At 42.6% G+C, this 27879-nt stretch overlaps 4 protein-coding genes across 4 annotated transcripts; 2 read left to right on the top strand and 2 right to left on the bottom strand.

Annotated features, from left to right (window-relative positions):
* Positions 1-926: 926 nt before the first annotated feature.
* LOC135548461 (tubulin polymerization-promoting protein family member 3-like) lies at positions 927-7154 on the bottom strand. Its single transcript, XM_064978081.1, has 4 exons — positions 7006-7154; positions 4065-4261; positions 3769-3922; positions 927-3600 (listed from the first exon to the last, which is right to left on the bottom strand). Exons 2-4 carry the CDS (start codon positions 4253-4255, stop codon positions 3409-3411), a joined length of 537 nt encoding a protein of 178 aa, XP_064834153.1. The 5' UTR covers positions 4256-4261; positions 7006-7154; the 3' UTR covers positions 927-3408.
* Positions 7155-8716: 1562 nt separating this feature from the next.
* Positions 8717-11615, top strand: LOC135548455 (tripartite motif-containing protein 16-like). The gene is made up of 7 exons (XM_064978073.1): positions 8717-9393; positions 9554-9649; positions 9876-10109; positions 10240-10396; positions 10492-10548; positions 10650-10703; positions 10790-11615. Exons 1-7 carry the CDS (start codon positions 8821-8823, stop codon positions 11329-11331), a joined length of 1713 nt encoding a protein of 570 aa, XP_064834145.1. The 5' UTR covers positions 8717-8820; the 3' UTR covers positions 11332-11615.
* A 62-nt stretch (positions 11616-11677) lies between these two features.
* On the bottom strand, positions 11678-17621 carry LOC135548457 (zinc finger and SCAN domain-containing protein 26-like). The gene is made up of 2 exons (XM_064978075.1): positions 16483-17621; positions 11678-16344 (listed from the first exon to the last, which is right to left on the bottom strand). Exons 1-2 carry the CDS (start codon positions 17151-17153, stop codon positions 15459-15461), a joined length of 1557 nt encoding a protein of 518 aa, XP_064834147.1. The 5' UTR covers positions 17154-17621; the 3' UTR covers positions 11678-15458.
* On the top strand, positions 17618-25894 carry LOC135548456 (zinc finger protein with KRAB and SCAN domains 8-like). Its single transcript, XM_064978074.1, has 3 exons — positions 17618-17707; positions 18125-18816; positions 18957-25894. Exons 2-3 carry the CDS (start codon positions 18155-18157, stop codon positions 19999-20001), a joined length of 1707 nt encoding a protein of 568 aa, XP_064834146.1. The 5' UTR covers positions 17618-17707; positions 18125-18154; the 3' UTR covers positions 20002-25894.
* Positions 25895-27879: the final 1985 nt, after the last annotated feature.

The raw sequence follows: 27879 nt of genomic DNA, 5'->3' as shown, positions 1-27879 counted from the left end.
ACAGTGGTTGAATCAATATGGTTTCTATGTCATTTCAACTCAATTACATTGAACCAATGTCGAATAGACGTTGAATTGTGCCCAGTGGGTTATTTATTATTTCTACTAGAGCAGTTACAATAGGGTCTAGTCACATTTATAGGGACTTGGATCGTCAATAATCTGATAGTAAAACACACAGATAGGACTAACCTTTAATGTCAATCAGTGCAGTCGGGGCTGTATCAAGGTGTTTCTCTAGTTGGGTCAGAGTAGTGTCAAAATATTTATGCAGCTTCCCTACCAGTCTCTGCATCACACAGCAGCCACAGGATGCTGGGTCTGTCATACACACTATACCCATTTTACACACACATCCGCATTGAGACTCAAACAGACTATTACAAACACTGAAATATAGACTCTTCCTCTGTACTGTCTCTCTCTCACAGTGTTCTGGTGGTGCAGGGTTGCCCCCGGCCGTTCCAGGAGTAGGTTCACTTCCCCGGTCCCACATGTCCCAGGGCCGTCCTAAACACACACAGCAGCACGATACCTGGGAGAGAGGACAAAACCCAACACAGATACACCCTCACATACAAGGAAGGCACTGTCATGTGCTTTCAGAGCGCGACAGTGAATTGAACTGTTCTGAACTTCACCAAAGCACACTTCCACTGAACATGGCTGAGAATGTCACATGGAACTTCATACTTCACTTTATAGCCTTGCTGCACCCCACCTACCATTGTATGGGACTTAGCAGAGGAGGCAGACTGGCTTTGTAAGGGTATTAGGGACAGATACTGTGTTTTTGGGTGTGCAGTACCCCATGGAATTTTACTAATCCCTGCTACGTTGATATCATTTGATAAAGTATTTGTGTGTGTATGTGTGTGTGTGCACATGCATGCGTGCGTGTGAGAAAAATACTCTTTCACATGGTCTGAATTGCTGCTCAGTGATTTATTTGAACATGTACATTCTCTTATAGCTTTTCAGAATAGAGGGAGACACAGCTAAACTATACAAAACACAACAGACTGTGATCAGTAGGGACAGAACAACAACCCAATAGGAGACAATGCAGTGCAGTCAGGAGGCTCCCAGTCCTCCAACAGAACAATTCATTTAGTCATTCCTCACTGGAGGAGTGGAGGAATGTCCTCATCGGTCTCTTATTCTCTCTTCATTTCTAAAGCACAGGCAAAGCGCTACACTGTACAGATACAGTGGAAATCTCTTCTCATTCATTCACCATTCATTAATCTATTACATCATCTACCCATTTGTTTATTCATTCATTCTTCCATTCAACTATCTCTATTTACAATATACAGTTATTATAGCAGAGTAGATGAAAGCTAAGGACATCAGTAGAGAAGGCTGGGTGAAAGCAGTGTATAAATCTAGGGTATTAGTGTTAGTCGCAACCTCAATGATAAGGCAAAATGTGTGGTAGTAGTAGTAGTAGAACTAAGTGAGTTCCTGCAGTAATAGGAGTGATGACTGTGCCTGTAGGAGGCATTTGGCCTGCCTATATATCATTTCATGTGTTGTATATGTTCTGTCTAGGGATGTTTTAACTTGTTTTGTACACTAGAGGGCACAAAATGTTCGGTCATGGGTTACTGGTCACAAAAATATAAACGCAACATGCAACAACTTCAAAGATTTTACTGAGTTACAATATTACAGAAATCTGTTAATTTAAATAAATCCATTAGGCCCTAATCTATGGATTTCACATGTTTGGGAATACTTTACACCTACCTACATGTACATACCTCAATTACCTCGACTAACCTGTACCCCTGCACATTGACTCGGTAGCGGTACGCCCTGTATATAGAGCCTCGTTACTGTTAAAGTTTTTTTAACTTTTAGTTTATTTGGTAAATATTTTCTTAACTCTTATTTTTCTTAACTGCATTGTTGGTTAAGGGTTTGTAATGAATCATTTCATGGTAAGGTCTACACCTGTTGTATTTGACGCATGTGACAAATAACATTTGATTTGATAGATATGCATCTGTTGGTCACAGACACCTTAAAGAAAAGTAGGTGCATGGATCAGAAAACCCGTCAGTCGGTATCTGGTGTGACCACCATTTGCCTCATGCCGCCCGACACATCTCCTTCACATAGAGTTGATCAGAATGTTGATTGCGGCCTGTGGAATGTTGTCCCACTCCTCTTCAATGGCTGTGCCATGTTGCTGGATATTGGCGAGAACTGAAACACACTGTTGTACACGTAGATCCAGAGCATCTCAAACATGCTCAGTGGGTGACATGTCTGGTGAGTGTGCAGGCCATGGAAGAACTGGGACATTTTCAGCTTCCAGGAATTGTGTACAGATCCTTATGACATCATGCTGAAACATGAGGTGATGGCAGCGGATAAATGGCACGACAATGGGCCTCAGGATCTCATCACGGTATCTCTGTGCATTCAAATTGACATCGATAAAAGGCAATTGTGTTTGTTACCTGTAGCTTATGCCTGCCCATACCATAACCCCACTGCCGCCATGGGGCATTCTGTTCACAAAGTTGACATCAGAAAATGGCTCGCCCACATGACCCCATACACGTGGTATGCGGTTGTGAGGCCGGTTGGATGTACTGCCAAGTTCTCTAAAACGACATTGAAGGTGGCTTATGGCAGAGAAATGAACATTAAATTCCCTGGCTACAGCTCTGGAGCATGTTCTTTCAAAACTTGAGACATCTGTGGTATTGTGTTGTGTGACAAAACTGCACATTTTAGAGTGGCCTTTTACTGTCCCCAGTACAAGGTCCACCTTTGTAATGATCATGCTGTTTAATAAGCTTATTGATATGCCACACCTGTCAGGTGTATGGATTATCTTGGCAAAGGAGAAATGCTGCATGGCTGCGCCCCTGTCCATAGATTAGGGCCTAATGAATTTCTTTCAATTGACTGATGTCCTTATATGAACTGTAACTCAGTCAAATTGTTGACATTGTTGCATGATGCGTTTATATTTCTGTTCAGTATATATTATACACAACACAAACAAGTAAAAACGACTCATACAGAGGCATCTAGTGAAGCTGGGAGGGATAGGGTCAGGGGTTGGAGCGCTTGGGAAGGTGAATATATCTAAATATTATTCACGTTTTTATTGACATAGAATTTGGTCACTGTTTTGTTTTCTATCCAGGTTTACTCCTCACCCTTACACCTCCCCTCTCCATCATAACAACCACCACCCCAACATGCAACGTTAAAGGATATATAATACTTTGACTCAGTGACTGACCAGCCCATCCTACCTGCGCAGTATGTGCATTAATATACATTTACGCAAGTTCTCACTTAAATTACACTATTTAGGAGGGGTCTTGGGGTAAATAGTAGGATCTGACTGAGCATATCTCTCTCTCTCTCCCTCTGTCCTGCCTATGCTTCCTTGACCTTATCCTCATAGGTGCCCTTGCCCTTGTAGGCACCCACATAGCCACTGGCATCTGGAATGTCTACTCGCCCGGCCTTGCCCTTCCCCTTGCCCGACTCGTCAAACCGCTCCTTGTGTGCCCCTGTGAATTTGGTGGTGTCTGTCAGTCTGTCCACCGCCGCTGCCTTGGCCACTTTCTATGAGCCGGAAAAGAGCAAGGGAAAGAGAAAGGGAAAGGGAGAATGAGAGATGAGGATACAAAGTCAGAGCTTACCCACCAAACAGATATACACACACAGCGGACACAAACACACGCTCTCTCTGAGACTGTAATATTATCAGGCTGCTGACAGGTAGACACTCACAGTGACGCCAGCGTTGGCAGGCTCCCTCCCTGCAATGAGGCCGTAGAGCTGCTGCAGCGCCTCCTCCTGGCACTTCCCTTTAAAACGCTTCGGGGCCAACTCTGACAGGGCCTGGCTGAACTGCTCAAAGGCGATCACACGAGCTGTCTTCGCCCTAAAATACACAGAAAAACATTGAGATTTTTACCTTTACTCATGATATGGTATTCTGAGGGCCTCAGGCCGTATCCCCTCTTTCCTAGAAAGATGACTGCGGATCTGTCAGTGTGGAGGTTTGAAACTGGACCGAGTCTCACTTGACTTTAGTGAAGACAATGTCCACATCGGTGGCAGTGACGTTCTTGCCGTCGATGACCCGGCAGTCCTTGCAGAGTTTGGCAAAGTTCTTCCCGTTCATCTCCTTCCCAGTAGCCTTGGTGTCCCCATGAATGGCAAACTTCTTGAAGGACGTCTCCACCTCTGCTACTGATACGGAGCCCTCTGCCATTCTGCCCTATAGATAGAGAGATGGAGATAGAGAGAGAGGTAACACACTAAGGATGGGATGCAAGAGAAAGGCATACAGTCGAGACTGCTGTAGTTTCTGAAACTAACAGCAAGTGCACTGCCATAATGTTGAAATAACATTGGGAGGACACCGAGTCCACGGAGACAGGAAATGAGGAGGTATTGGGAGAGATTTGGTCATTAAGGCGATACATTCAGCACACCACATCCTCTGGGCATTTTATTTATATATATACAGTGGGGAGAACAAGAATTTGATACACTGCCGATTTTGCAGGTTTTCCTACTTACAAAGCATGTAGAGGTCTGTCATTTTTATCATAGGTACACTTCAACTGTGAGAGACGGAATCTAAAACAAAAATCCAGAAAATCACATTGTATGATTTTTAAGTAATGAATTTGCATTTTATTATATGACATAAGTATTTGATACTCCTCCATACAGACCTTCTCCAGATCCTTCAGGTTTCTGGGCTGTCGCTGGCAATACGGACTTTCAGCTCCCTCCAAAGATTTTCTATTGGGTTCAGGTCTGGAGACTGGTTAGGCCACTCCAGGACCTTGAGACGCTTCTTACGGAGCCACTCCTTAGTTGCCCTGGCTGTGTGTTTTGAGTCGTTGTCATGCTGGAAGACCCAGCCACGACCCAACTTCAATGCTCTTACTGAGGGAGGTTGTTGGCCAAGATCTCGCATTTCATGGCCCCATCCATCCTCCCCTCAATACGGTGCAGTCGTCCTGTCCCCTTTGCAGAAAAGCATCCCCAAAGAATGATGTTTCCACCTCCATGCTTCACAGTTGGGATGGTGTTCTTGGGGTTGTGCTCATCCTTCTTCTTCCTCCAAACATGGCGAGTGGAGTTCAGATCAAAAAGCTCTATTTTTGTCTCATCAGACCACATGACCTTCTCTCATTCCTCCTCTGGATCATCCAGATGGTCATTGGCAAAGTTCAGACGGGCCTGGACATGCGCTGGCTTGAGCAGGGGGACCTTGCGTGCACTGCAGGATTTTAATCCATGACGGCGTAGTGTGTTACTAATGGTTTTCTTTGAGACTGTGGTCCCAGCTCTCTTCAGGTCATTGACCAGGTCCTGCCGTGTAGTTCTGGGCTGATCCCTCACCTTCCTCATGATCATTGATGTCCCACGAGGTGAGATCTTGCATGGAGCCCCAGACCGAGGGTGATCGACCGTCATCTTGAACTTCTTCCATTTTCTAATAATTGCGCCAACAGTTGTTGCCTTCTCACCAAGCTGCTTGCCTATTGTCCTGTAGCCCATCCCAGCCTTGTGCAGGTCTACAATTGTATCCCTGATGTCCTTACACAGCTCACTGGTCTTGGCCATTGTGGAGAGGTTGGAGTCTGTTTGATTGAGTGTGTGGACAGGTGTCTTTTATACAGGTAATGAGTTCAAATAGGTGCAGTTAATACAGGTAATGAGTGGAGAACAGGAGGCTTCTTAAAGAAAAACTAACAGGTCTGTGAGAGCCGGAATTCTTACTGGTTGGTAGGTGATCAAATACTTATGTCATGCAATAAAATGCAAATGAATTACTTAAAAATCATACAATGTGATTGTCTGGATTTTTGTTTAAGATTCCGTCTCTCACAGTTGAAGTGTACCTATGATAAAACTTACAGACCTCTACATGCTTTGTAAGTAGGAAAATCGGCAAAATCGGCAGTGTATCAAATACTTGTTCTCCCCACTGTAAATATATATACATATATATATATAGCTCTACGGACAATTCCTTCGACCTCATGGCTTGAGTTTTGCTCTGACATGCACTGTCAACTTTTGAACCTTATATAGACAGGTGTGTGCCTTCCCAAATCATGCCCAATCAATTGAATTTACCACATGTTGTAGAAACATCTCAATAATCATCAATGGAAACAGGATGTACCCGAGCTCAATTTCGAGTGTCATAGCAAATGGTCTGAATACTTATGTAAATAAGGTATTCCTGTTTTTAATTTTAAATAAATTTGCAAAACTTTCTAAAAACATGTTTCCACTTTGGCTTTATGGGGTACTGTGTGTAGATTGATGAGTAAATTGTTTTATTTAATCCATTTTTAAAATAAGTCTGGAAAAGTCAAGGGGTCTGAATACTTTCTGAATGCACTGTATAATGTAGCTAGGTGTGACAACCACATATCTCAGTCATAGTCAGTACATTTTTCCTCAAAAAGTAGCTATCAGCAAAGTCAGTGCTAGTATAAAAAGTTCAAGAAAAGCAAGGGTGTTAGTTGTTATTGCTTTTTAAGAGGGGGCGAGGGGAGGGGGGTGCTGTGAGATTAATCAAGTAAAGGAATCGATCAATATAGTAATGAAGGCTTGGATCAAATAGATTAATTCAGCACACTTGCATTAATTATTAACAGACCAGAGAAAAACACTGGGTCATGCAGCATCTGATACTCAAAATGTAAAGAAACATTAACATATGTAAATTCATATTTAACATACATTCCACAAGTTAAACACAAACATCATGCATCATTTCCCCATGTTATATGTACAGTACATTCAATATAGTATGATGCAGCACAAAATAAAAGTACACCAAAAAGAGGACAGTGAGCGTAATAAATTATGTCAAATAGATGGCGTAGCTCATTTCTATGATTTGGTGTCATGTATTGTGTTTTGACCTCTTTCTTACTGGTCAATACATAGACTAAAGTACAGGATAACTTTAAGTGTAGACATGTTTACCTGTTAGGTGAAGGAATTCTGAGTGACGATGATGTTGGGGATGCCTGTGCTGATGCTGCGTGTCTTCCTCCTAGCCCTGCCACTCACACCACCTTCACAATGATGATAGCGATGTACAGAGAAGAGAGGGAGATGGAGAGCAGAAGGTGGGGAGGAAAAGAGCGAGCACAGACCAGCACAAGCCATGACATCATTTGCTGCCTCTCTCGTGAGCATGCGTTCTTGTTTACTCCCCCCTTTCTCTCAACCCTACCCCCTCCCTTCCTCCTCCTCCTTGGCTCCTTCCCCCTCTATCCTTTATGATTGGCTCACAGCTGGTGCTGCAACGCCCTATCCTCTGTCTGTCCAGAGACTAAAGGCTTTTTGTATTAACGAACATGAAGAAAAGCCCATAAATGAGGACAGCATTATACATGAACAGTTAACATCTGAAAGAATTGATGATATGGATTTCATGTTTATATCTATTTGCGACCACATCATTTTTGGTCTAATATTCTGTGCACGTCTTTAATATGAAGCATAGTACATTTTTTTACTCACTCATTCATAACCCTTCCCTCATGTGTGACACATCTTAGAAACAAATTGACATAATCATTGAAGAAGTGAAACCCATCAGTTCTACAAGAAAGGATGATGATGGAAACACAGTAGTGGCTAATCTGGTACTAGCACCACGAATATTGTGTCAATAATGTTCTATTCTAGAGAATTTACAGCATAACCACACATGGAGTGTTTAACTGATATTGTGACACAGAGAGCATGTTTTCCCACCAGAGGAACTTGCAGGGATTTGACTTTGTCCTTTAGGATATGTTTACTGTAAGGCCCTGTCCCCATGTTGTGTGGGTATATACCAACGACTGTATATGGTGTACACATGGTGGTGTAGTGTCCTATCTCTTATACGGAGAAGAAGCAGGACAGGCTGTTTCGACATCATCAGCCATCATGAAACCTACTACTGCTGTGTCAACAAAAATGCTGTACCAACTTGCCTTTTTAATATACTGCAATATTAAGTTGTATCCCTGTTTACAGTCAATGTTCCATTACATGCTTTCAATGAATGGCAAGTTCATCATGATGATCAAATCAAATTCAAATTATATTTGTCACATGCGCCGAATACAGCTGGTATTCACCTTACAGTGAAATGCTTACTTACAAGCCCCTAACAAACAATGCAGTTAAGAAAATACCTAAAAAAGTAACAAATAAAAAAGTAAAAAATAATTAGAGAACAGCAGTAAAATAACAATTGCAAGGCTATATACAGGAGGCACCGGTTAGTCAAGACTGAGGTAACATGTACTTGTAGGTAGTGTTTTTAAAGAGACTATGCATACATAATAACAGAGTGGCAGCAGCGTGGGAGTTGGGGGGGGGCAATGCAAATAGTCTGGGTAGCCATTTGATTAGATGTTCAGGAGTCTTATGGTTTGAGGTTAGAAGCTGTTAAAAAGCCTCTTGGTCCTAGACTTGGCACTCCGGTACAGCTTGCTGTCCGGTAGCAGAGAGAACAGTCTAGGACTATGATCACAGACATTTCGCCAAGAGAACCAACCAAGAGTGTCTGTTGCTGGGTGGTATGTGGGTTCATTCCTCTATGGTCACATTCACTTCCCAGTTTCATGCAGGTTGTCTTTTCTGTTTACACTAAAACACAGCCTCACCTTTAAATACCAGTGGAAGGGGACTGCACTCTTGCTTTAGTCTCACTCCCGTTTAATACAGGTCAGTGGGGTGTGATTCTATACTTCTACTGACTGGTTATCTCCTTGTGTCTCAGTCTGACCCAGCAGGACCATGGCTGAGCCGAACTTCCCCCTGCCTCCAGATGGCTACACCTGTCTTCTGTGTGCCGATGTGCTGCGAGACCCTGTCACCATCTCCTGTGGAGACACCTACTGCCTGGAGTGCATCAAGGTCTACTGGGACCAGTATGACCACCTGGGGGTGTACAACTGCCCCCAATGCCGGGCCACCTTCACCCCTCGCCCCGTCCTTAGGCGCAACGTGCCCAATGTGACCCAGGTGCGCCGGCAGCTGCCCGAGCTACAGCCCTTCCCTTACCTCCAGAGGGATTCGCTGTGTGACTTCTGTGTGGGACGCCGCAGTAAGGCTGTCAAGTCCTGCCTGATGTGCCTGGCCTACTACTGCGAGACACACATCAAGCCCCACTACGAGTCTGCCACCTTCAAGAGGCACAAGCTGGTGGATGAGACGGGTCACCTGGACAGGAAGATCTGTCCGCAGCACGAGAAGGGCCTGGAGCTGTTCTGTCGCTCTGACCAGATGTGTATCTGTGTGCTGTGCACCGTCAGGGAGCACCGCAGCCACAACATCATCTCTGCTGAGGAGGAGCGCGCTGAGAAACAGGCACGACTGCTCTTACACACTGGAACAACCTACCCTCACTAATCGCTCTAACAGTACATGACAACTGCAATGATACAGCTTAACTCATTTGAAACTTGTAAAGACAACAGGGTATTATGGCCCCTCAGTTTACTAACCATCTCTTCCTCTCCTTTAACAGAAAAACCTGTTGGTGACCCAGTCTGAGGTCCAGCACATCATTCAGGAGCGGATGAAGGAACTGCAGGAGTTGAGACACAATGTTGACGTTCTCAAGGTTAGGTCCATTTCCATTTCCTAGGTCAATTTCTGGTACTTTTTATGAGACTACATCCCTTCAATTTAGCACCATAGTATCATTCATTATACATTTTTTGGACCATATATTGCCATAGATGCACTAAATCAATCATTACAATTGTGTTTGCAATGTTTTGATTTTAATTATATAATAACACAATGATAATTGTGTAATTTGCAGTATCTCCCTCCCCTAACCTCAGAGCAATGCCCAGCGGGCGATGTCAGACAGTGATAAGATCTTCAGTGAGATGCTACAGGCGGTGGAGCGCTGGCATGTTGAAGTGAGCCAGCTGATAAAGGCCAACATGCAGGCAGCCATGTCACAGGCCGAGGGATATGTGGAGCGTCTGGAGCAGGAGATTCTGGAGCTGCAGCGCAGAGACGTCGAGCTGCGTCAGATCCTCGACACAGAGGACAACATCCACTTCCTACAGGTACTGGACTGGAGGGGGGAGAGACATTGGGCTGAGACAAGAACCAGGATCCGTACTGATAATAGACTGGTAGAAATATGAATCCAGCATTTGCATTACGATACTGATCCATTTATTTTGTGCTGTGTAGAACTTCCCCACACTGTGTGTTCCTCCTGAGCCCATGGTTCCCAAAGTCCTAATCAACCCTCAGTTCTCCTTCGGAGAGGTCACCAAGACTGTCACCGGCATGAAGGAGCATCTAGATGACATCTGTAAGAAGGAGCTGAGCAAAATCTCCAAGTTAGGTTAGTCTATTAATGTGACTAAAATGCCTACAACATAGCTTTTGTACAGCAAGAGTTTAGTATTGCGATAACCACCTGTAATTTTACATTTACAGTAAGTGATATCCCTGTATACATACTTTCACCAAGAGGTGGCGACAAACGATTCAAAGGTACATATTTATGAAGTTTACATTGGTTTATTATCTGTGAAAAAATATGCTTGTAATCCAAATATCTCTGGTGATAGAATCCATATTTTGTTCTAATACAGCTCCCACCAGGGCAGATTTTCAGGAACCCAAAACTAGAGCAGACTTCTTGAGATGTGAGTGGTCTGTTCTTGTCTGTTCTTTATACCAACTCAAATCATATAATTTTCTGATAATGCCAATAAATATTTTTTTTTTTCAGATTCTTGTCCGCTCACCTTTGACCCCAACACAGCCTACAAAGAGCTGGTTCTGTCTGAGGGGAACCACAAAGTGATGCGGAAGAAGACAGTCAAGTTTTACCCGGATCACCCCGAACGCTTCGATGGCTTCTCCCAGGTTCTATGCAGGGAGTCACTAGGTGGTTTCAGGTACTACTGGGAAGCAGAGTGGAGTGGGGAGTTCTCCATCGGAGTGGCCTATAAGAGCATCAGCCGCAAGGGTAAGAACTCTTACAGTCTGCTGGGCTACAACGACAAGTCCTGGAGTCTGCTCTGCTCTGACTCGGGCTACTCCGCATGGCACAACAAGATGGACAAAGACCTGCCAGAGGCCCCGCGGGCCACACGGATTGGAGTGTACCTGGACTACGCTGCCAACACGGTTGCCTTCTACTCTGTGTCCGAGGCCATGGAGCTGATCCATAAATTCAAGGCCCAGTTCTCTGAGCCTCTGTATGCAGGCTTTGGAGTGGGCTCCTCTGTGTCCCTCTGCCAACTAAAGGAGAACCTCCAACCTTACTGAGCACGGTGACAACAGACTGAGGGGAATCTACTCAATGTAAATAGGACTATGTAAACTACACAATGCTAATGTTGCACACAATCATTATGAATCATTTAAATTCAATAGACTTCAATAAAAATATAAAACTGCATGAGTGAAGTTAGTAATGATTCATAATGAGAATATGCCTGACTTCAGTACTGTGACATGTGATTTTTGTAAAAATGTTTACCTATGTTGGAAATGGGTCAAAGAAATTATCTTAACCAATCTGAGAAAAAATAAATATTTGTGATGAATTATCCATCTCTCCAGACAATTTTATAACATGACATGTTCATTGCAAGACAATATCTGTCAAAGGTTCTCTTTCAAAACCGTGCAAGTTAAGAAATATGCATATCCTCCAGCTATAGTATCTGCTATATACACTACCATTCAAAAGTTTAGGGCCCCTTAAAAATGTTTTTAAAAGAAAATGATTTTTTTTGTTGATTAAAATAACATCAAACGGATCAGAAATACAGTGTAGACATTGTTAATGTTGTAAATTACTATTGTAGCTGGAAATGGCTGATTTTTAATGGAATATCTACATAGGCGTACAGAGGCCCATTATCAGCAACCATCACTCCTGTGTTCCAATGGCATGTTGTTATAGCTAATCCAAGTTTATCATTTTAAAAGGCTAATTCATCATTAGAAAACCCTTTTGCAATTATGTTAGCACAGCTGAAAACTGTTATGCAGATTAAAGAAATAATAAAACCGGCCTTCTTTAGACTAGTTGAGTATCTGGAGCATCAGCATTTTGGGTTCGATTACGGGATAAAAATGGCCAGGAACAAAGTACTTTCTTCTGAAACTCATCAGTATATTTTTGTACTGAGAAATGAAGGCTATTCCATGTGAGAAATTGCCAAGAAACTGAAGATCTCGTACAACGCTGTGGAAACTCCCTTCACAGAACAGCGCAAACTGCATCTAACCAGAACAGAAAGAGTGGGAGGCCCCGGTGCACAACTGAGCAAGAGGACAAGTACATTAGTGTCTAGTTTGAGAAACAGACACCTCACAAGTCCTCAACTGGCAGCTTCATTAAACAGTACCCCTCAAAACACCAGTCTCAACGTCAACAATGAAGAGGCGATTCCGGGATGCTGGCCTTCTAGGTAGAGTTGTAAAGAAAAAGCCATACCTCAGACTGACAAATAAAAAGAAAAGATTAAGATGGGCAAAAGAACACAGACACTGGACAGATGAATCCAAGTTTGAGGTATTCGGATCACAAATAAGAACATACGTGAGAGACAGAATAAATGAAAATATCCTGGAGGAGTGCTTGACGCCATCTGTCAAGCATGGTGGAGGCAATGTGATGATCTGTGGGTGCTTTGGTGGCAGTAAAGTGGGAGATTTGTCCAGGGTAAAAGGATTCTTGAAGAAGGAAGGCTATCACTCCATTTCGCAACACCATACCCTGTGGGTGGCGCTTAATTGGAGCCAATTTCCTCCTACAACAGGACAATGACCTAAAGCACAGCACCAAATTAAAGCCCAGCGCAATAACTATTTAGGGAAGAAACAGTCAGCTGGTATTCTGTCTATAATTTAGTGGCCAGCACAGTCACCGGATCTCAACACTATTGAGCTGTTGTGGGAGCAGCTTGAGCGTATGGTACGTAAGAAGTGCCCATCAAGCCAATCCAATTTGTGGTAGGTGCTTCAGGAAGCATGGTGTGAAATCTCTTCAGATTACCTAACAAATTGACAACTAGAATGCCAAAGGTCTGCAAGCCTGTAATTGCTGCAAAATAAGGATTCTTTGACGAAGGCAAAGTTTGAAGGACACAATTATTATTTCAATTAAAAATAATTATTTATAACCTTGTCAACATCTTGACTATATTTCCTATTCATTTTGCAACTCATTTCAGGTATGTTTTTTATGGAAAACAAGGAAATGTCTAAGTGACCCCAAACTATTGAACGGTAGTATATATATACACACACACAGTTGAAGTCGTAGGTTTACATACACCTTAGCTAAATACAATTAAACTCAGTTTTTCACAATTGCTTACATTTAATCCTAGTAAAAATTCAGTTTCAGGTAAATTAGGATCACCACCTTATTTTAAGAATGTGAAATGTCAGAATAATAGTAGAGAGACAGATTTATTTCAGCTTTTATTTATTTCATCACATTCCCAGTGGCTCAGAAGTTTACATACACTCAATTAGTATTTGGAAGCATTGCCTTTAAATTGTTTAATTTGGGTCAAACATTTCGGGTAGCCTTCCACAAGCTTCCCACAATGAGTTGGGTGAATTTTGGCCCATTCCTCCTGACAGAGCTGTTGTAACTGAGTCAGGTTTCTAGGCCTCCTTGCTCACATATGCTTTTTCAGTTCTGCCCACAAATATTCTATGGGATTGAGGTCAGGGCTTGTGATGGCCACTCCAATACCTTGACTTTGTTGTCCTTAAGCCATTTTGCCACACCTTTGTATGCTTGGGGTCATTGTCCATTTGGAAGACCAATTTGCAACCAAGCTTTAACTTCCTGACTGATGTCTTGAGATGTTGCTTCAATATATCCACATAATATTCCTTCCTCATGATGCCGTTTATTTTGTGAAATGCACCAGTCCCTCCTGCAGCAAAGCACCCCCACAACATGATGCTGCCACCCCCGTGCTTCACTGTTGGGATGGTGCTCTTCGGCTTGCAAGCCTTCCCCTTTTTCCTCCAAACATAACGATGGTCATTATGGCCAAACAGTTCTATTTTGTTTCATCAGACCAGAGGACATGTCTCTAAAAAGTATGATCTTTGTCCCCATGTGCAGTTGCAAACCGTAGTCTGGCTTTTTTATGGCGGTTTTGGAGCAGTGGCTTCTTCCTTGCTGAGCGGCCTTTCAGGTTATGTCGATATAGGTCTCGTTTTACTTTGGAAATAGATACTTTTGTACCTGATTCTTCTCCACAAGGTCCTTTGCTGTTTTTCTGGGATTGAGTTGCACTTTTCGCACCAAAGTACGAAAAACAAAAAAAAACTTGTCTCCTTCCTGAGCGGTATGACGGCTGCGCGGTCCCATGGTGTTCATACCTGCGTAATATTGTTTGTACAGATGAACGTGGTACCTTCAGGCGTTTGGAAATTGCGCAGAAGGATGAACCAGACTTGTGGAGGTCTACATGTTTTTTTCTGAGGTCTTGGTGGATTTCTTTTGATTTTCCCATGATGTCAAGCAAAGAGACACTAAGTTTGAAGGTAGGCTTTGAAATAGAGCCACAGGTACACCTCTAATTGACTCAAATGATGTAAATTAGCCTATCAGAAGCTTCTAAAGCCATGACATACATTTCTGGAATTTTCCAAGCTGTTTAAAGGCACGGTCAACTTAGTGTATGTAAACTTCTGACCCACTGGAATTGTGGTACAATGAATTATAAGTGAAATAATCTGTCTGTAAACAATTGTTGGAAAAATTACTTGTGTCATGCACAAAGTAGATGTCCTAACCAACTTTCCACAAATTTCTTGTTAACAAACTATAGTTTTGGCGTGGTTGAAAAACGAGTTAACGACTCCAACCTAAGTGTATGTAAACTTCTGACTTCAACTGTGTGTGTGATATATATATCTCCTATGCATAAAACAACAAATACATAAAGCAGTACAGTACATTGTTACACAATGTTCTGATCTCTGCTCTTCTGAAGAATTAAATTAAATACAAAAAAAATGATTCTGCATAACAATTAATTATTCAAGAGTAACTATCACAATATCCAAATGCATGAAACACCTCTAACATGGACCATGGCAGGGCATTCTACAAAAACAAAAAGGGAGCAATGAAGCACAAGTAATTTGAGCTTGTTTACATGGAAACATGGGAGAGATGTTCCACCAACCAGTTCACCTGTGAAACCCAAAGCAGTGTCCTCTCTCTGTTTATGGAACACACCAACAGAAAACACTGTTAGCGTTCTCACACAAATCTGCCTATTTATGACATTTACAGAGAAAGCCATCTGACCAGTCCTACTTCAAGTCCTTGTTGTGTGCTGATTACTACCAGGCCTCCTCTCAGCCAGATGAAGTGCTGCATGAGCAGCTAGCTGCTAGATAGAGTATCAGGGTGAGTGAGAGAGCTGACGTGCCCCCGGCCCTGTCCCTGGCCTGCTGTGGGACACCTGGTGCCTCTTCATGGTGTCTTTGAGTTTAAAGGTCTGTCCACAGTCAGTACATTGAAAGGGTCTCTCCCAGGAGTGGATACGTGTGTGTTTGTTCAGAGTGCGGCGGTGGCAGAATGCCTTGCCACACACCCCACAGACGAAGGGCCTCGCCCCCGTGTGAATGTTCCTGTGCTCCTCCAGGCTCCTTTGCTGGGTGAAGCAGCAGCCACAGTCTGGGCACTGGTGGGAGGGTGAGGGGGAGGGCGGGCGAGTATGGAAGGAGGGTGAGGGAACCCTCGGGAGGGTCCCCCAGGTCAGCTGTCCATCTTCAGAGATAAGCCCTGTGTACCTGGCAGTAAGCTCCGTCTCGTCACTAGAATGATTGTTACTCTGCAGTCTGTCTGTCACTGGGCTGTCCTGAACTTGTGGATGATAGACATCAGGAGCAAGGGATGGAGGTGACTGTGGGGAGGGGATCTGACTGGACACTCTGTGTGTTGGATGAGTGTACATGCTGGAGGAGAGAGAGTTGTGTCTGGGAGGGGAGATGTAAGGTGTGTCCACTGACATGCTCTCATGTCCTGTTGTGCTCCCATACATTTGGATAGGCTCTGGAGGAGCACTCTCCTGATGCCAGTCAGGGTCCTCCACTTCCTGCTTACACACAAAGATGGACCCTTCCTCTGGGACCACCTTATGCTCATCCTTTTCCTCCTGGTAGCTGGCTACTCCCATGTCTGGAATCTCTAGACTGAAATGGGCAGACTTAACAGTCTCCAGCTGGTTGAGAAATGACTTGGTCAAAGCATCTGGGTGATCACTGGTGCTCTGCATCTTGACACTCCTGTAAATTAAAATGAGATTAATCATAGTGAATTGTTCTTAGGATCTGCATGTGACTGAATAATTAAACTAAAGATACTGAGGATGATAGAATAACTGCAGATATGATTAGTTCAATAGCTGCCACACATTTACCTACCCTTGTTCTTGTGTCTCTGTTGAGCCCTGTGCTGTGTTTGTCTGTGTACGGTCAGGGGAAGGCGAGGAGACGGTGAAGGCACCAGACCCAAGTCGCTGCTCAGCCATGTTGATCGCTTCCTCCATATCCCTGGGCTGCTGCTTCTGCACCCAGGCACCAGCCTCCTTTGGTAAGAGGGACAGAAACTGCTCCATGGCAACACACTGCTCTACCTGTGCAGCAGTTCTTAGGTCAGGCCTAAGCCAGTGCTTAGCAGCTGAGTCAAGCCTCTGCCCCAGCTCTCTGGCTCCCTTCTGGGGTTCGTACCGCAGAGATAAGAAGTCCTGCCTGCTCTGGTCCTCCACAGTCCACATCTGTCCCATCACCCTGGTCTGGAATGCATTAGACAACCCCTGGGGTCTGATTAGTTGATTCTTCTTCTGTGTCTCCTCTTGCAGCAGACCATCAAGCCTAGCACCCCAGTCCTCTGGGTCTTTATCTCTCCCTGGTGTCAGCCGATGCCTTCTCTGTTCCTCTACATCCTGGGGTGAAGGCCGGTCAAGGGTTCTGGTCAAACCATCCTTGACAAGCTGGCTGAGGACCTTGGCCTGGATGTCCCCCTGTCTGGTCAGCGCTTTCAGCTGTTGTTTATGCACATCCAGCAGGGACACCAGGAACTCAACCACATCCATAATGATTGCAGGTGCCAATGGCGAGGGCAGTAAAAAAAATACTTTTCACTAGCTGACAGGGTCAGAATGGCCAGCTCGATCACAAAGGCATCTAATACCACCGAAAAATAATTGTTAGCTAATTATTTGAGTCAAATTCCCAGTACCATCACTGAAACTTAGCTAGTAGCTAGCTAACGTTAGCAAGGTGGACAAACGTTCCAGGACTCAGTTGTTAGCTGGGTGGGTGATTTAAAATAAAAAACGCTATCAAAATGAACATATTATCTCAAAATTGATTATCAAAGAATGGAAAATAACGAATAAATGACTAGTTACCTGTGATGATTAATTACTTGCCGTGGACGTTTCAATTAGCTAACGTTAGCTAGCTACATATAATGTTTGGACAATAGACGACGGGAATTCTTATCATGTTACACACAGCAGACTCAGACGTTGTCACGATCAAATGGTACCCCTGGAAACAACAATAAAACTGTGTACGTAGTTAGCTAGCTAACCTGCAAGAAATACAATACGAGTAAAAGACAAAAAATACGCACAGTCGCTCGGTAAGTAACGTTATTTTTCTAACAGTGGTTTTAGTCAGCTTGATAATCACATTTTATGGTGGAATTTGTCTATTTTGCCTGGATTGTCAGTTAACGTGGCTAGCTAGCCCACCTAACTGACCAAACGTTAGCTAGCCAGCTAGCCCTCATCCAGAGAGAAAATGAGGCACACATCTGAATGTGGTGCCAGACAGATTAACAAGCTAGCTAGACGCTATAATTTAGATCATAGCTACATGTACCGCCTTATAAACACATTAAACACTACCTCGTGGATCACGTGTTAGAAACGTCATTGAGAGTTGGGCGATCAACATATTTTATTTTCACAGGATTTATTATACACCCAAATTGCTATCGTCATTGCCCAGTGGTACTGTCATTACCATACTTTTATAATCATTTCATATTTCACAGGCCGTTGCTAGAGACTCCAAGAGTGGAACCATGGATGTGGTGCGGTTATTTACAAACCTACTAGCAGTGCACAGACAGCAGCTACAGGCTCTGGCTGTACAGGGGGAGATCCAGACTGAGGCTCTGGCACAGTTACTGGAGAAGGAGGAGCTCAGGAGAATGGAGCCAGATGTGAAGCTGGAGGAGGTGAAGGATCCTGAGGCCTACCTGCTGCTTTTGGAGGAGGCAGACTCCAACTCCAGGCTTTCTAATGTGAAGTGGGGGCTCCTTGGTGGGGAGTGCCTCAGGTCAGGAGAGCCAAACTACGAGACACTGAGGGCTAGCCTGCAGAGCCAAGTCAGGGCAGAAGAGAGCCGACGGCAAGAGGACTTCAGCTATCTGAGGTACGACCCTGAGAGAGGACCCAGGGAGTTGGGGCAGGGACTGGAAAGTGCTGCCCAGCACTGGCTTCGGCCTGAGAGGAGAACGGCTGCGGAGGTGGTGAGGTGTGTGGCCCTGCAGAGGTTTGTGTCACTCCTGCCCACACACGTTGGAGACTGTGTGCTGAAACAGTGCCCCCGGGACATGGAGGAGGCTGTCTACATGGCTGAGGAGTACCTGAACAACACACCTGGGGATAAGTGCAGTGAGATGGACAACCACACTGATGGAGAGGGATACCCTGCAGGCCAACTGAGAGAGGAAGAAGCAGGGTAGGGCCAGATCATGTTTTGAGTGTTTCTTTCTTGCACATTCAAAGATAATAAGGAAGTGTTAAATATGTTTACGACAAATAGTGTGTGTTTATTGGAATGCATTTGTTGATATGCTGTCTATTTCCATTTATTTTCAGACCTGCAGAACATCAAGTTAACAGTGAGAAGATGAAAGTCACAGGACCAGGGTTGTTTCTGAAGAGGATAGAATTTTCTAAAGTCTGTCAGTCCAGTACTTTCAATATAGATGCCAAACATCTGGAGGACATTTACAGTGAGGAGAGGAGACTTGATGGAGAAGATGATTTGGTTGAGGAAGACAATTTTTCTGAACATGAGGACTGGATTAAGGAGGAGATAAAATACAATAACCAGGCTGAGGTAGAGGATGAGATCAGGTCAGCCTCTGAGATGGGACAGTCTACTGATGTGGATAGAAATACTGAGAATGTTGAGAGAAGTCAGTTTAGAAACATAGCAAATCAGATGCCCGTCTTTGGAAGGGCCAAGAGAGGTGTATCTGCTCCTGTCATCTCCTCGTCCAGCCCCAACACCGCCGAGAAAGAGGGAGGAACACCCTGCTGCCTGAAGCGGAAAAACAAAGAAGATCCCCTCCATAGACCAAGCCACTGCTGTCATGACTGTGGTAAGAGCTACAAACGGGCTGCTTTTCTCAGCAAACACAGTTGCAGTGCCTTCCCTAAGTTCATCTGTCCTGACTGTGCCCAAGTCTTTGCCTCTCAGAAATGCCTGACCCACCACCGCAGGAGCCATAATAAGGCTCTAGGCTGCTCAGAGTGTGGAAAGCAGTTTAGGGACAAGTATAATCTGAAATGTCACATGAGAACCCACACAAGTGAGTCCCCTTATACCTGTACAGACTGCGGGGATGTCTTTGCTCAGCTGAAAGGGCTGCAGGAGCACAGGAACATCCACACAGAAGAAAGGCCATTCCGCTGCAGTGTGTGTGGGGAGGGCTTCCACCACAGCCACACCCTAACAAAACATAAGCTTCTTCACTCCCAGGAGTCTTTCCTCTGTACTCGCTGTGGAAAGAGTTTTAAACTAAATGACGACTTGCTAAGGCATCTGAGGACGGTGCATGATGAAAGCATGTACCTCAATGGAGATCAGAGTTTTCATAAGAATGGAGACATTTCACCTAGGCCCTATTGGAATTGACTCTATTTAAAAAAGTCCCCACTTAAAATGTTCAACATACTTCTTATTATTGGTGAGACTTGCGACGCAAACGTCCCAGTTTAAATCTTTGTCATAATAATTCTTATTAGTGGGGCTTGCAAAGCATTCTCTTACATTGTTTAAGCTAGAAACATCATTCAAACTTTAAAATGTGCAGAACAGTCAGGACCAGTGTGCTTGCAATCAACTTTTTGATATATTTTATTATTTTTAAACTATTAAGCTTTTTTGTCCTTTTTCACTTTCATGTGATTTCTTCAACATTCTAAATGTCCCATTGTGACATCAACTCCCAGACTTCCAGCATTCCATTTACTGTGAACAATGAAACTTTTGACACAAACCTGATGCCACTTTCTCAACCATTTTGACAAAAAGTTAGAGCATATGTAATCTTCCTCTACTTTGCTATTCAAATCTGAAATTGGAACAAAAATATCATACCGATCAAACAATACAGCTGTTTTACTAACTGCATCAATGACATTTCTATTAACTTTTTATAAACAACCTAAATTTGGACCACTTTCCCAGTTAGACAAAAAGTTAGAGCATATGAGATCTTTGTCTACTTCTTTGGTATTCAAATCTGGGATCAGAACAAATGATTTACTACTAATCAAAAGTTACAGCTGTCTGATTTTAGTGTGATGAAAAGCAGCCAGCTAACAGCTCTCTGTTTCATCATTGAGCAGCCCAAACAGCCATTGCAATGGAAACTTGCAAAAACTTAAAAGGTTATGACATCTGGTCTACATCTCTGCTATTCACATTTGGAATCAGAACATAATTATCTTCTACCAATCAAAAGTTACAGTTGTTTGTCTGAGTTGAGTGGTGAAAAGTAACTAGTTAACGCCAACTAACAGCTGTCTCATGCCACGTCAAATTGTTTATGCAGGGCTCCCTTGTGAAAGAGACCCTGGGGTCATTGGGGACTCCCTAAAGGTACATTTTAAAAAATGTAGCAGACCAAAAGGAGCCATTGCTATGGATACTCGCAAAAACGTAGAGAGTATAACATCTTGGACTCAGCTATTTAAATCTGGAATCAGAACAGAACAAACTTCTACCAATCAATAGTTTCTGAGTTACTGCAGTTTGTCAGAGTTTAGTGACAAAGTAGCTAGCTAACATCAGCTAAAAGCTCTCTCAGCCCAAACAGAGCCGTTGCTATGGATACCAATGCATTTCATTGGCTGAAAAGGGGCCATAGACTGCAATGAAAAAAATCAATGGGACGACTGGGTGATCTTGTTCTCCGAGGCTTACGTGAGGAAGGTCTTTATTCAGGTCAACACTCACAGGGCTTACGGGCCTGTTCTCCGAGCATGCACAGATCAGCTTGCAGGCATATTCACTGTAATTTTCAACCTCTCCTTGTCCCAGTCTGTAATCTACACATGTCTTAAGATAACTACCATTATTCCTGTTTCCAAGAACTCTTAAAGCTTTATGCCAAAATGACTACCGCCCTATAGTGCTTTGAAAGGTTATTCATCCCAGACACCAGACATACTGCCTCAACAGATCCATAGACGATGCAATCTCAATTACGCTCCACACTACCCTCATCCACCTCGATAAGAAGATAATTTTTCTATGTGAGAATGCTGATCATTGATTACAGCTCAGCGTTCAACACTATTGTCCCCTCCAAGCTCATCACCAAGCTTAGGACCTGCTTGTTTGTTATTTTACCTGCTTGCTTGTTATTTTACTGTAAACCTTTATTTAATCAGTGGAGCCCAATTGAGACCAGTGTTTCATTTTCAATGGTGCCTTGAGACCACAAAGCTAAAAAATATTACACTACACCAGAACATCACTAACATCAGAGCCATCATAAGCAGGTTACTAAATCAATCAATCAAAACAATTGTACACCTCGAACTCATTTATCATCTGGGTTTTAAAATGCCTTAGTAGCACCAGGGAATCCAAATGTAATGAATTTTGTAAATGATTACAAAAATGTGGAGTGTGAAAACTAAAAGCAGATTCACCTAATTCTGTGGAGATTGAGGATTCTGAAGAGTTAGCAAACCCATTTACAGGGTTGGTTATCTCATTCTTTAATACGTTAGCAACGAAGTTAGGTAATTTGGAAGCTTGTGTAGTAGGACTTCGGGAACAAAAAGGGAGTAATACATTGATCTACGTGACTTTAATGAGGACCAGCCAATCTATTTATAAAAAAGTAGCCCACATTAAATATTAGCTTTTTAACTAGGTCATCCGTATGTTTTTTAAACATGAAATACTTTGTCAATCCAGATGTCCAGATATTTGTAGGCGGGAACCTGATCAATGGGAGAAACATCCAATTAATAAATGTGTAGTCCATCTGAAATATTCTTGCGAGAACTAGAGAACAACATGTATTTCATCTTGATCGCATTAAGTACAAGTTTTAAACCAACCAGGGCTTTCTGAATGGTAACAAGGTCAGATTGCAGCTCTAATATAGCCTGTTCAACAGTTGGGGCAATGGCATACATAAGTGTCATCTGCATACAGATTAATATTACAAGTTTTAACAGATAGACTATTATTTAAATAAATAGTAAAGATAACAGGTCTTAGTACGGACCCCTGCGGTACACCTTGTGTAATATCCAGAAAACTAGACTTAACACCACCAGAGATCACACATTGAGTCCTGTCTGACAGAAAGTTTTCAAACCACTTGCAAGAAGCTTGATCCAGGCCTATTCAGTCAACCTTTGAATAAGAATGTGATGGTCAACAGTATTGAATGACTTGGAAAGGTCTATAAATAAGGCAGCAGAATGATTTAACAATTTTAACACATCATCATAAACAAGTGTAGCAGCTGAAACTGTGCTATGTCCAGATCTAAAACAGGATTGGTGCACATTAAAAATAGAGGGAGAAGTTAAAGTTTTTGCTGAAAGTTAGTCTGGGATTCTAAAACTTTGGAAAGGCAACATAATTTGGAAATTGGACAGGAGTTAACTAAGTCAGAAGGATCTCCTCTTTTATGTAGTGGGAGGACATTTGCCTCTTGCCATATCTTTGAGATAACACTAGAAACAATTGTCAAGTAAAACATATAGGTCAGTGGTTCTGCAATAAGTGGGGCAGAGAGCTGCAATAAGAAGAAATCAAGTGAATCAGCCTCTATGTTTTTTAGCAAAGTACATCATAGACATCAAAGGGTTGAAATGAAAATAAAGTATGAGTCTGTTCGTGCATCATTCTCTACAATCTGGTCTGAGGTGACTGAAGGACTCCCTCTAGTGGGATGAGATTAATTTTCAGAGATGATTCTTTCAAACAGTTGGCCAGTCGACGCAAAATGGTTATTAAAAGCATCATAAATGTCCATTTTGTCTAGAATGGGACCAGAGGCTGTCAACCTGCTGAGGCAACGAGGGGTGGAGTTTTGTTTAAAGGATTTGACCACTTTCCAGAAGTTGGCTGGATTGCCACCACTCTGAAAAACAATTCAAGAAATATAATGATTTTGCTTTTGAAACCAGGGATAGAAATCTGTTTCTCAAATCTCTGAAGGACTGCCAATCAGATGTAGAATCAGTCCGTCTAACCTTAGCCCAAGCTACATTTCTTTCCTGTAATTTCTCCGACAATTCATGCGTAAACCAAGGATTACATCAGTCTTTTACCCTTAAACAGGGAAATAAAAAAAATAAAGGTTAAGTGCCTGATCCACATCAGTGATATTTGACACAATCCCCAAGTCACTCAACCCCAGCTCAGAAAAAATGTGCTCATTAAAATTCCTAAAATGTATCTTTATAATAATGTGTGAGCAATATTTAGGTAGTTTACATATTATTATAAAGAAACATTCTAGGAATTTTAATGAGCAAAATGTTTTGTCTGAGATGGCAATGGTGCTACAGAGTGTGTTCTGGACAGCCCAGTACTTCACTGGAGCCGAGCCCCCTGCCATCCAGGACCTGTATATCAGTCGTTGTGAAAGGAAGGCCCGGAAAATCTTTAAAGACTCCAGCCACCCAAGCCATAGACTGTTTTCTCTGCTTCTGCACGGCAAGTGGTACCGGTTAATTAAGTCCGACACCAACAGGCTCCTGAACAGCTTCTATCCCGAAAACATAAGACTGCTAAATACCTTACAGAATGGTTACACGGACTATCTGCGTTGACCCTTGTATTTTATTTGTGTTGTCTCTATGCACACTCACAGGATTCTACACAGTTATGCACACTGACAGTCCAAAACATAACATGCACACACGCACTCCCATACAATCATCATTTATGCTGATACTATGTTTATCATATATCCTGATGCCTAGTCACCTTACCCGATGCATACTCTATATAGGACCAAAAGTATGTGGACACATTTGTGGTGGAAAAAGTACCCATTTGTCATACTTGAGTAAAAGTAAAGATACCTTAATAAAAAATGACTCAAGTGAAAGTCACCCAGTACTACTTGAGTAAAAGTCTAAAAGTATATGGTTTTAAATATACTTAAGTATCAAAAGTAAATGTAATTGCTAAAATATACTTAAGTTTCAAACGTACAAGTACAAGTATAAATCATTCCTTATATTAAGCAAAACAGACGCCACATTTTTTTATTTACGGATAGCCAAGGGCACACTCCAACACTCAGACATAATTTACAAACAAAGCATGTGTTTAGTGAGTCTGCCAGATTAGATCATTAATATGGAGTTGGTCCCCCTTGCTACTATAACAGCTTACACCCTTCTGGGAAGTCTTTCCACTAGATGCTGGAACATTGCTGCGGGGACTTGCTTCCATTCAGCCACGAACATTAGTGAGGTCGGGCACTGATTTTGGGCGATTAGCCCTCACTCGCAGTCAGCGTTTCAATTCATCCCAAAGGCATTCAATGGAGTTGAGGTTAGGGCTCTGTGCAGGCTAGTCAAGTTCTTCCACACTGATCTCAACAACAATTTCTGTATGGATCTTGCTTTGCGCAAACAAGAAAGGGCCTTCCCCAAGTTGGAAGCACACAATCGTCTAGAATGTTTTTGTATTCTGTAGCGTTAAGATTTCCCTTCCCTGGAACTAAGGGGCCCGATCCATGAAAAACTCTTGGCATTGGCATTGCGCATGGTGAACTTAGGCTTGTGTGCGGCTGCTCGGCCATGGAAACCCATTTCATGAAGCTCCAGACGAACAGTTCTTGTGCTGATGTTGCTTCCAGAGGCAGTTTGGAACACAGTTGTGAGTGTTGCAACCGAGGACAGACCATTTTTACGCATTTCCTCACTCGGCGATCCCGTTCTGTAAGCTTGTGTGGCCTACCACTTCCCGGCTGAGCCGTTGTTGCTCCTAGACGTTTCAACTTCACAATTACAGCACTTACAGTTGACCGGGGCAGCTCTAGAAGGGCAGAAATTTGACAAACTGACTTGTTGGAAAGGTGACATCCTATGACGGTGCCATGTTGAATGTCACTGAGCTCTTCAGTAGGCCATTCTACTGCCTACTGCCAATGTTTGTCGATGGAGATAACATGGCGTGTGCTCGATTTTATACACCTGTCAGCAACAGGTGTGGCTGAAATAGCCGAATCCACTAATTTGAAGGGGTGTCCACATACTTTTGTATATATAGTGTATCTACCTCTACCACTCCAGTATTCCTGCACATTGTAAATATGGTATTGGAACTGACCCTGTATCTCGCTTCTTACTTTCTCATGTTCTTATTTTTATTTGTGTCTTTCTGTTCTACCTTATGGCATTTTTAGTGCTACATTGATAATGATTACTGCATTGCTGGATTTAGAGCTTGCAATAAATGCATTTCACTGTACTTGTGCATGTTACATTAAAAACTTAACTTGAAAAACTATAATAAAATGTTAGTTTCTATCTGACCTTGAGCAGCAGACCTATGAATTTCCAACAATGTAATGTTTGATCATTACATCATCATTCAACTAAAATCAAACTTAATTTACCTAGAACATTTAAAAAAAAGTGAAGCATGCATCTATTTAGATGAGACCCACAGTATGAATGATTCAGAGTTTCTTTGCTTTCCTAAGTGTTATAGAAATTGAATTCATTCTATTTATGTGTTCCACATGATCCTGTCTTTTATTGCCGCCCATCTTCTGACAGAAGCTTGCTTTGTCCAACTGTCTTTCTTTTTTCCATTTTCACACGCAACAACTGTAACTCAGACATTTTGGTGATTTAACTGTCCCACAACCCCAAGTTATAAGGTTGATATACTGTAGTAGTCTATCGAAGTATTCAGACCAATTATTTTACTAAATTTAACTTTGACTATATGTAACTGCTTTGCTTTAAATAAACTTTTTTTTTAAACTTATTCCAATTCCACAAAAATACTTTTAAAGAGCTAAAACAAGTCCCACAACTTTACTTCATCTAAAGTTACCATCTAGTTAAAATAATTGGTTGCAAAGAAAGTCAGTACCACCCTCAGAGTAGGAAAGTTGAATGAATGTGCGGATGCAGTCACTATGGGAGCTCTTTCTAGAGCGCCCAGCTAGATTGTGCAAAAGATAATTTTTTAAATCTCAAAAATGGTTAAATTAAGAAATATGGGAGTATTGAAAAAAGTCTGTGTTTGCTTCATTTACTGTCATCCTTTAATTAAAGGGACACTACATGATTTTGCCATTTAAGCACTTTATCTACTTTTCCAGAGTCAGATGAACTCATGGATACCGTTTGTATGTATTCATGAGTTAGAGGTAGTTTCGCGAACCAATGCTAACTAGAGTTAGCGCAATGACTGGAAGTCTATGGTATCTAGCATGAAAAAATGTATGAAAACTAGTCTCTCGTTGAATGACAACAAACACTTCATTATGTTTCCACTCCTGCTATGAGTAGGACTGTTGACCAATAACGATAAAGGGACGTAGACTTCGGCTACCGAACTTCAACTTGCCTCCAAAATAAATCACGAACAGTTGTAAAAAAAAATTATGCTTTGACCAAAACAAACAAAAACATCATAATATCTGCGCAAACTATTTTGACTGGGAAGCATACCGTATGCTTCTGTTGATGAATAAGTATATGGGAAATGAGATCAAGTTGAGACTCTGGACAAGGCGGATAAGGTATAATAAAATACCGTTTATTCAATGCGTAAACGTGCTGCACGGCTCCTTCGTCCAGCTCTTATGGAACTGTCGGAAAAGAGGCCGAAACATGATGTGCAGTCCTTTTAATACATTAAAATGACGTAGGTAGATTCTGGTAGTCCTGGCTTCTGGTAGGTTGCTTGTAGGTGATAGACAGTCCCCCCCAGCCTGGTGTCCGTATCCCATTGGTTCTTGACAGAGTTCTTTGTCTTTGGAGTCCATCCCGATGGGGGTCGTCGGGTGTTTGTATTTTAGGAATTTCAGTGTATATGTTCAGTATATGTGTTATCTCAGTCAGCCACCCGTACAGGGTTGTACCAGTGCGATTAGTATCTACAGAAGGACAGGGGGAGGGTAGGGTTATGACACAGTGTGCAAGCCACAATTGCATGGTTAGGCCACAGGCAGACAACAGTCAGTGAATGCGTTATTACATGCGTTTAATATGTTTATTACACTTCCCAGTCAAAACAGTTTGAGCATGGTAGGCATACAGTAAGCTTTACCGTGTGCATCCTACTCTAAACAGTTTGAGCATGTATTTATTTTTGTTTCGTTTTGGTCTTCGGCAGGTTTTTTTTCTGGCTGTTTGAGCACACAACCATTTTTCTTGAGGCAAGTTGAAGTTCGGTAGCCAAAGTCTATGCCCCTTCATCGGTGATCGGTCAACAGTACTAATTTTGCACATGTACAGTTTGTATAGATAGTACATTTTATGTTTAGGTTTTCAATATATC

This window comes from Oncorhynchus masou, chromosome 11 (assembly GCF_036934945.1).
Source record: "Oncorhynchus masou masou isolate Uvic2021 chromosome 11, UVic_Omas_1.1, whole genome shotgun sequence".
In the NCBI taxonomy this organism is placed as follows: domain Eukaryota; kingdom Metazoa; phylum Chordata; class Actinopteri; order Salmoniformes; family Salmonidae; genus Oncorhynchus; species Oncorhynchus masou.
Note: the sequence above shows the minus strand (reverse complement) of the source record. Positions and strands in the feature narration are given on the sequence as shown.

Bases quoted from the DNA above. Each gene is read 5' to 3' on its own strand.
- LOC135548461 (XM_064978081.1), bottom strand. From the start codon at position 4,255: ATGGCAGAGGGCTCCGTATCAGTAGCAGAGGTGGAGACGTCCTTCAAG. The intron at 3,923-4,064 runs GTGAGACTCGGT...TGTGTATTTTAG, and splicing joins ATTGTCTTCACTAAAGTCAA to GGCGAAGACAGCTCGTGTGA. The intron at 3,601-3,768 runs GTGAGTGTCTAC...TCCGGCTCATAG, and splicing joins CTGCCAACGCTGGCGTCACT to AAAGTGGCCAAGGCAGCGGC.
- LOC135548457 (XM_064978075.1), bottom strand. From the start codon at position 17,153: ATGGATGTGGTTGAGTTCCTGGTGTCCCTGCTGGATGTGCATAAACAA. The intron at 16,345-16,482 runs GTAGGTAAATGT...TTTAATTTACAG, and splicing joins ACAGAGACACAAGAACAAGG to GAGTGTCAAGATGCAGAGCA.
- LOC135548455 (XM_064978073.1), top strand. From the start codon at position 8,821: ATGGCTGAGCCGAACTTCCCCCTGCCTCCAGATGGCTACACCTGTCTT. The intron at 10,549-10,649 runs GTACATATTTAT...GTTCTAATACAG, and splicing joins TGGCGACAAACGATTCAAAG to CTCCCACCAGGGCAGATTTT. The intron at 10,704-10,789 runs GTGAGTGGTCTG...TTTTTTTTTCAG, and splicing joins TAGAGCAGACTTCTTGAGAT to ATTCTTGTCCGCTCACCTTT.
- LOC135548456 (XM_064978074.1), top strand. From the start codon at position 18,155: ATGGATGTGGTGCGGTTATTTACAAACCTACTAGCAGTGCACAGACAG. The intron at 18,817-18,956 runs GTAGGGCCAGAT...ATTTATTTTCAG, and splicing joins CTGAGAGAGGAAGAAGCAGG to ACCTGCAGAACATCAAGTTA.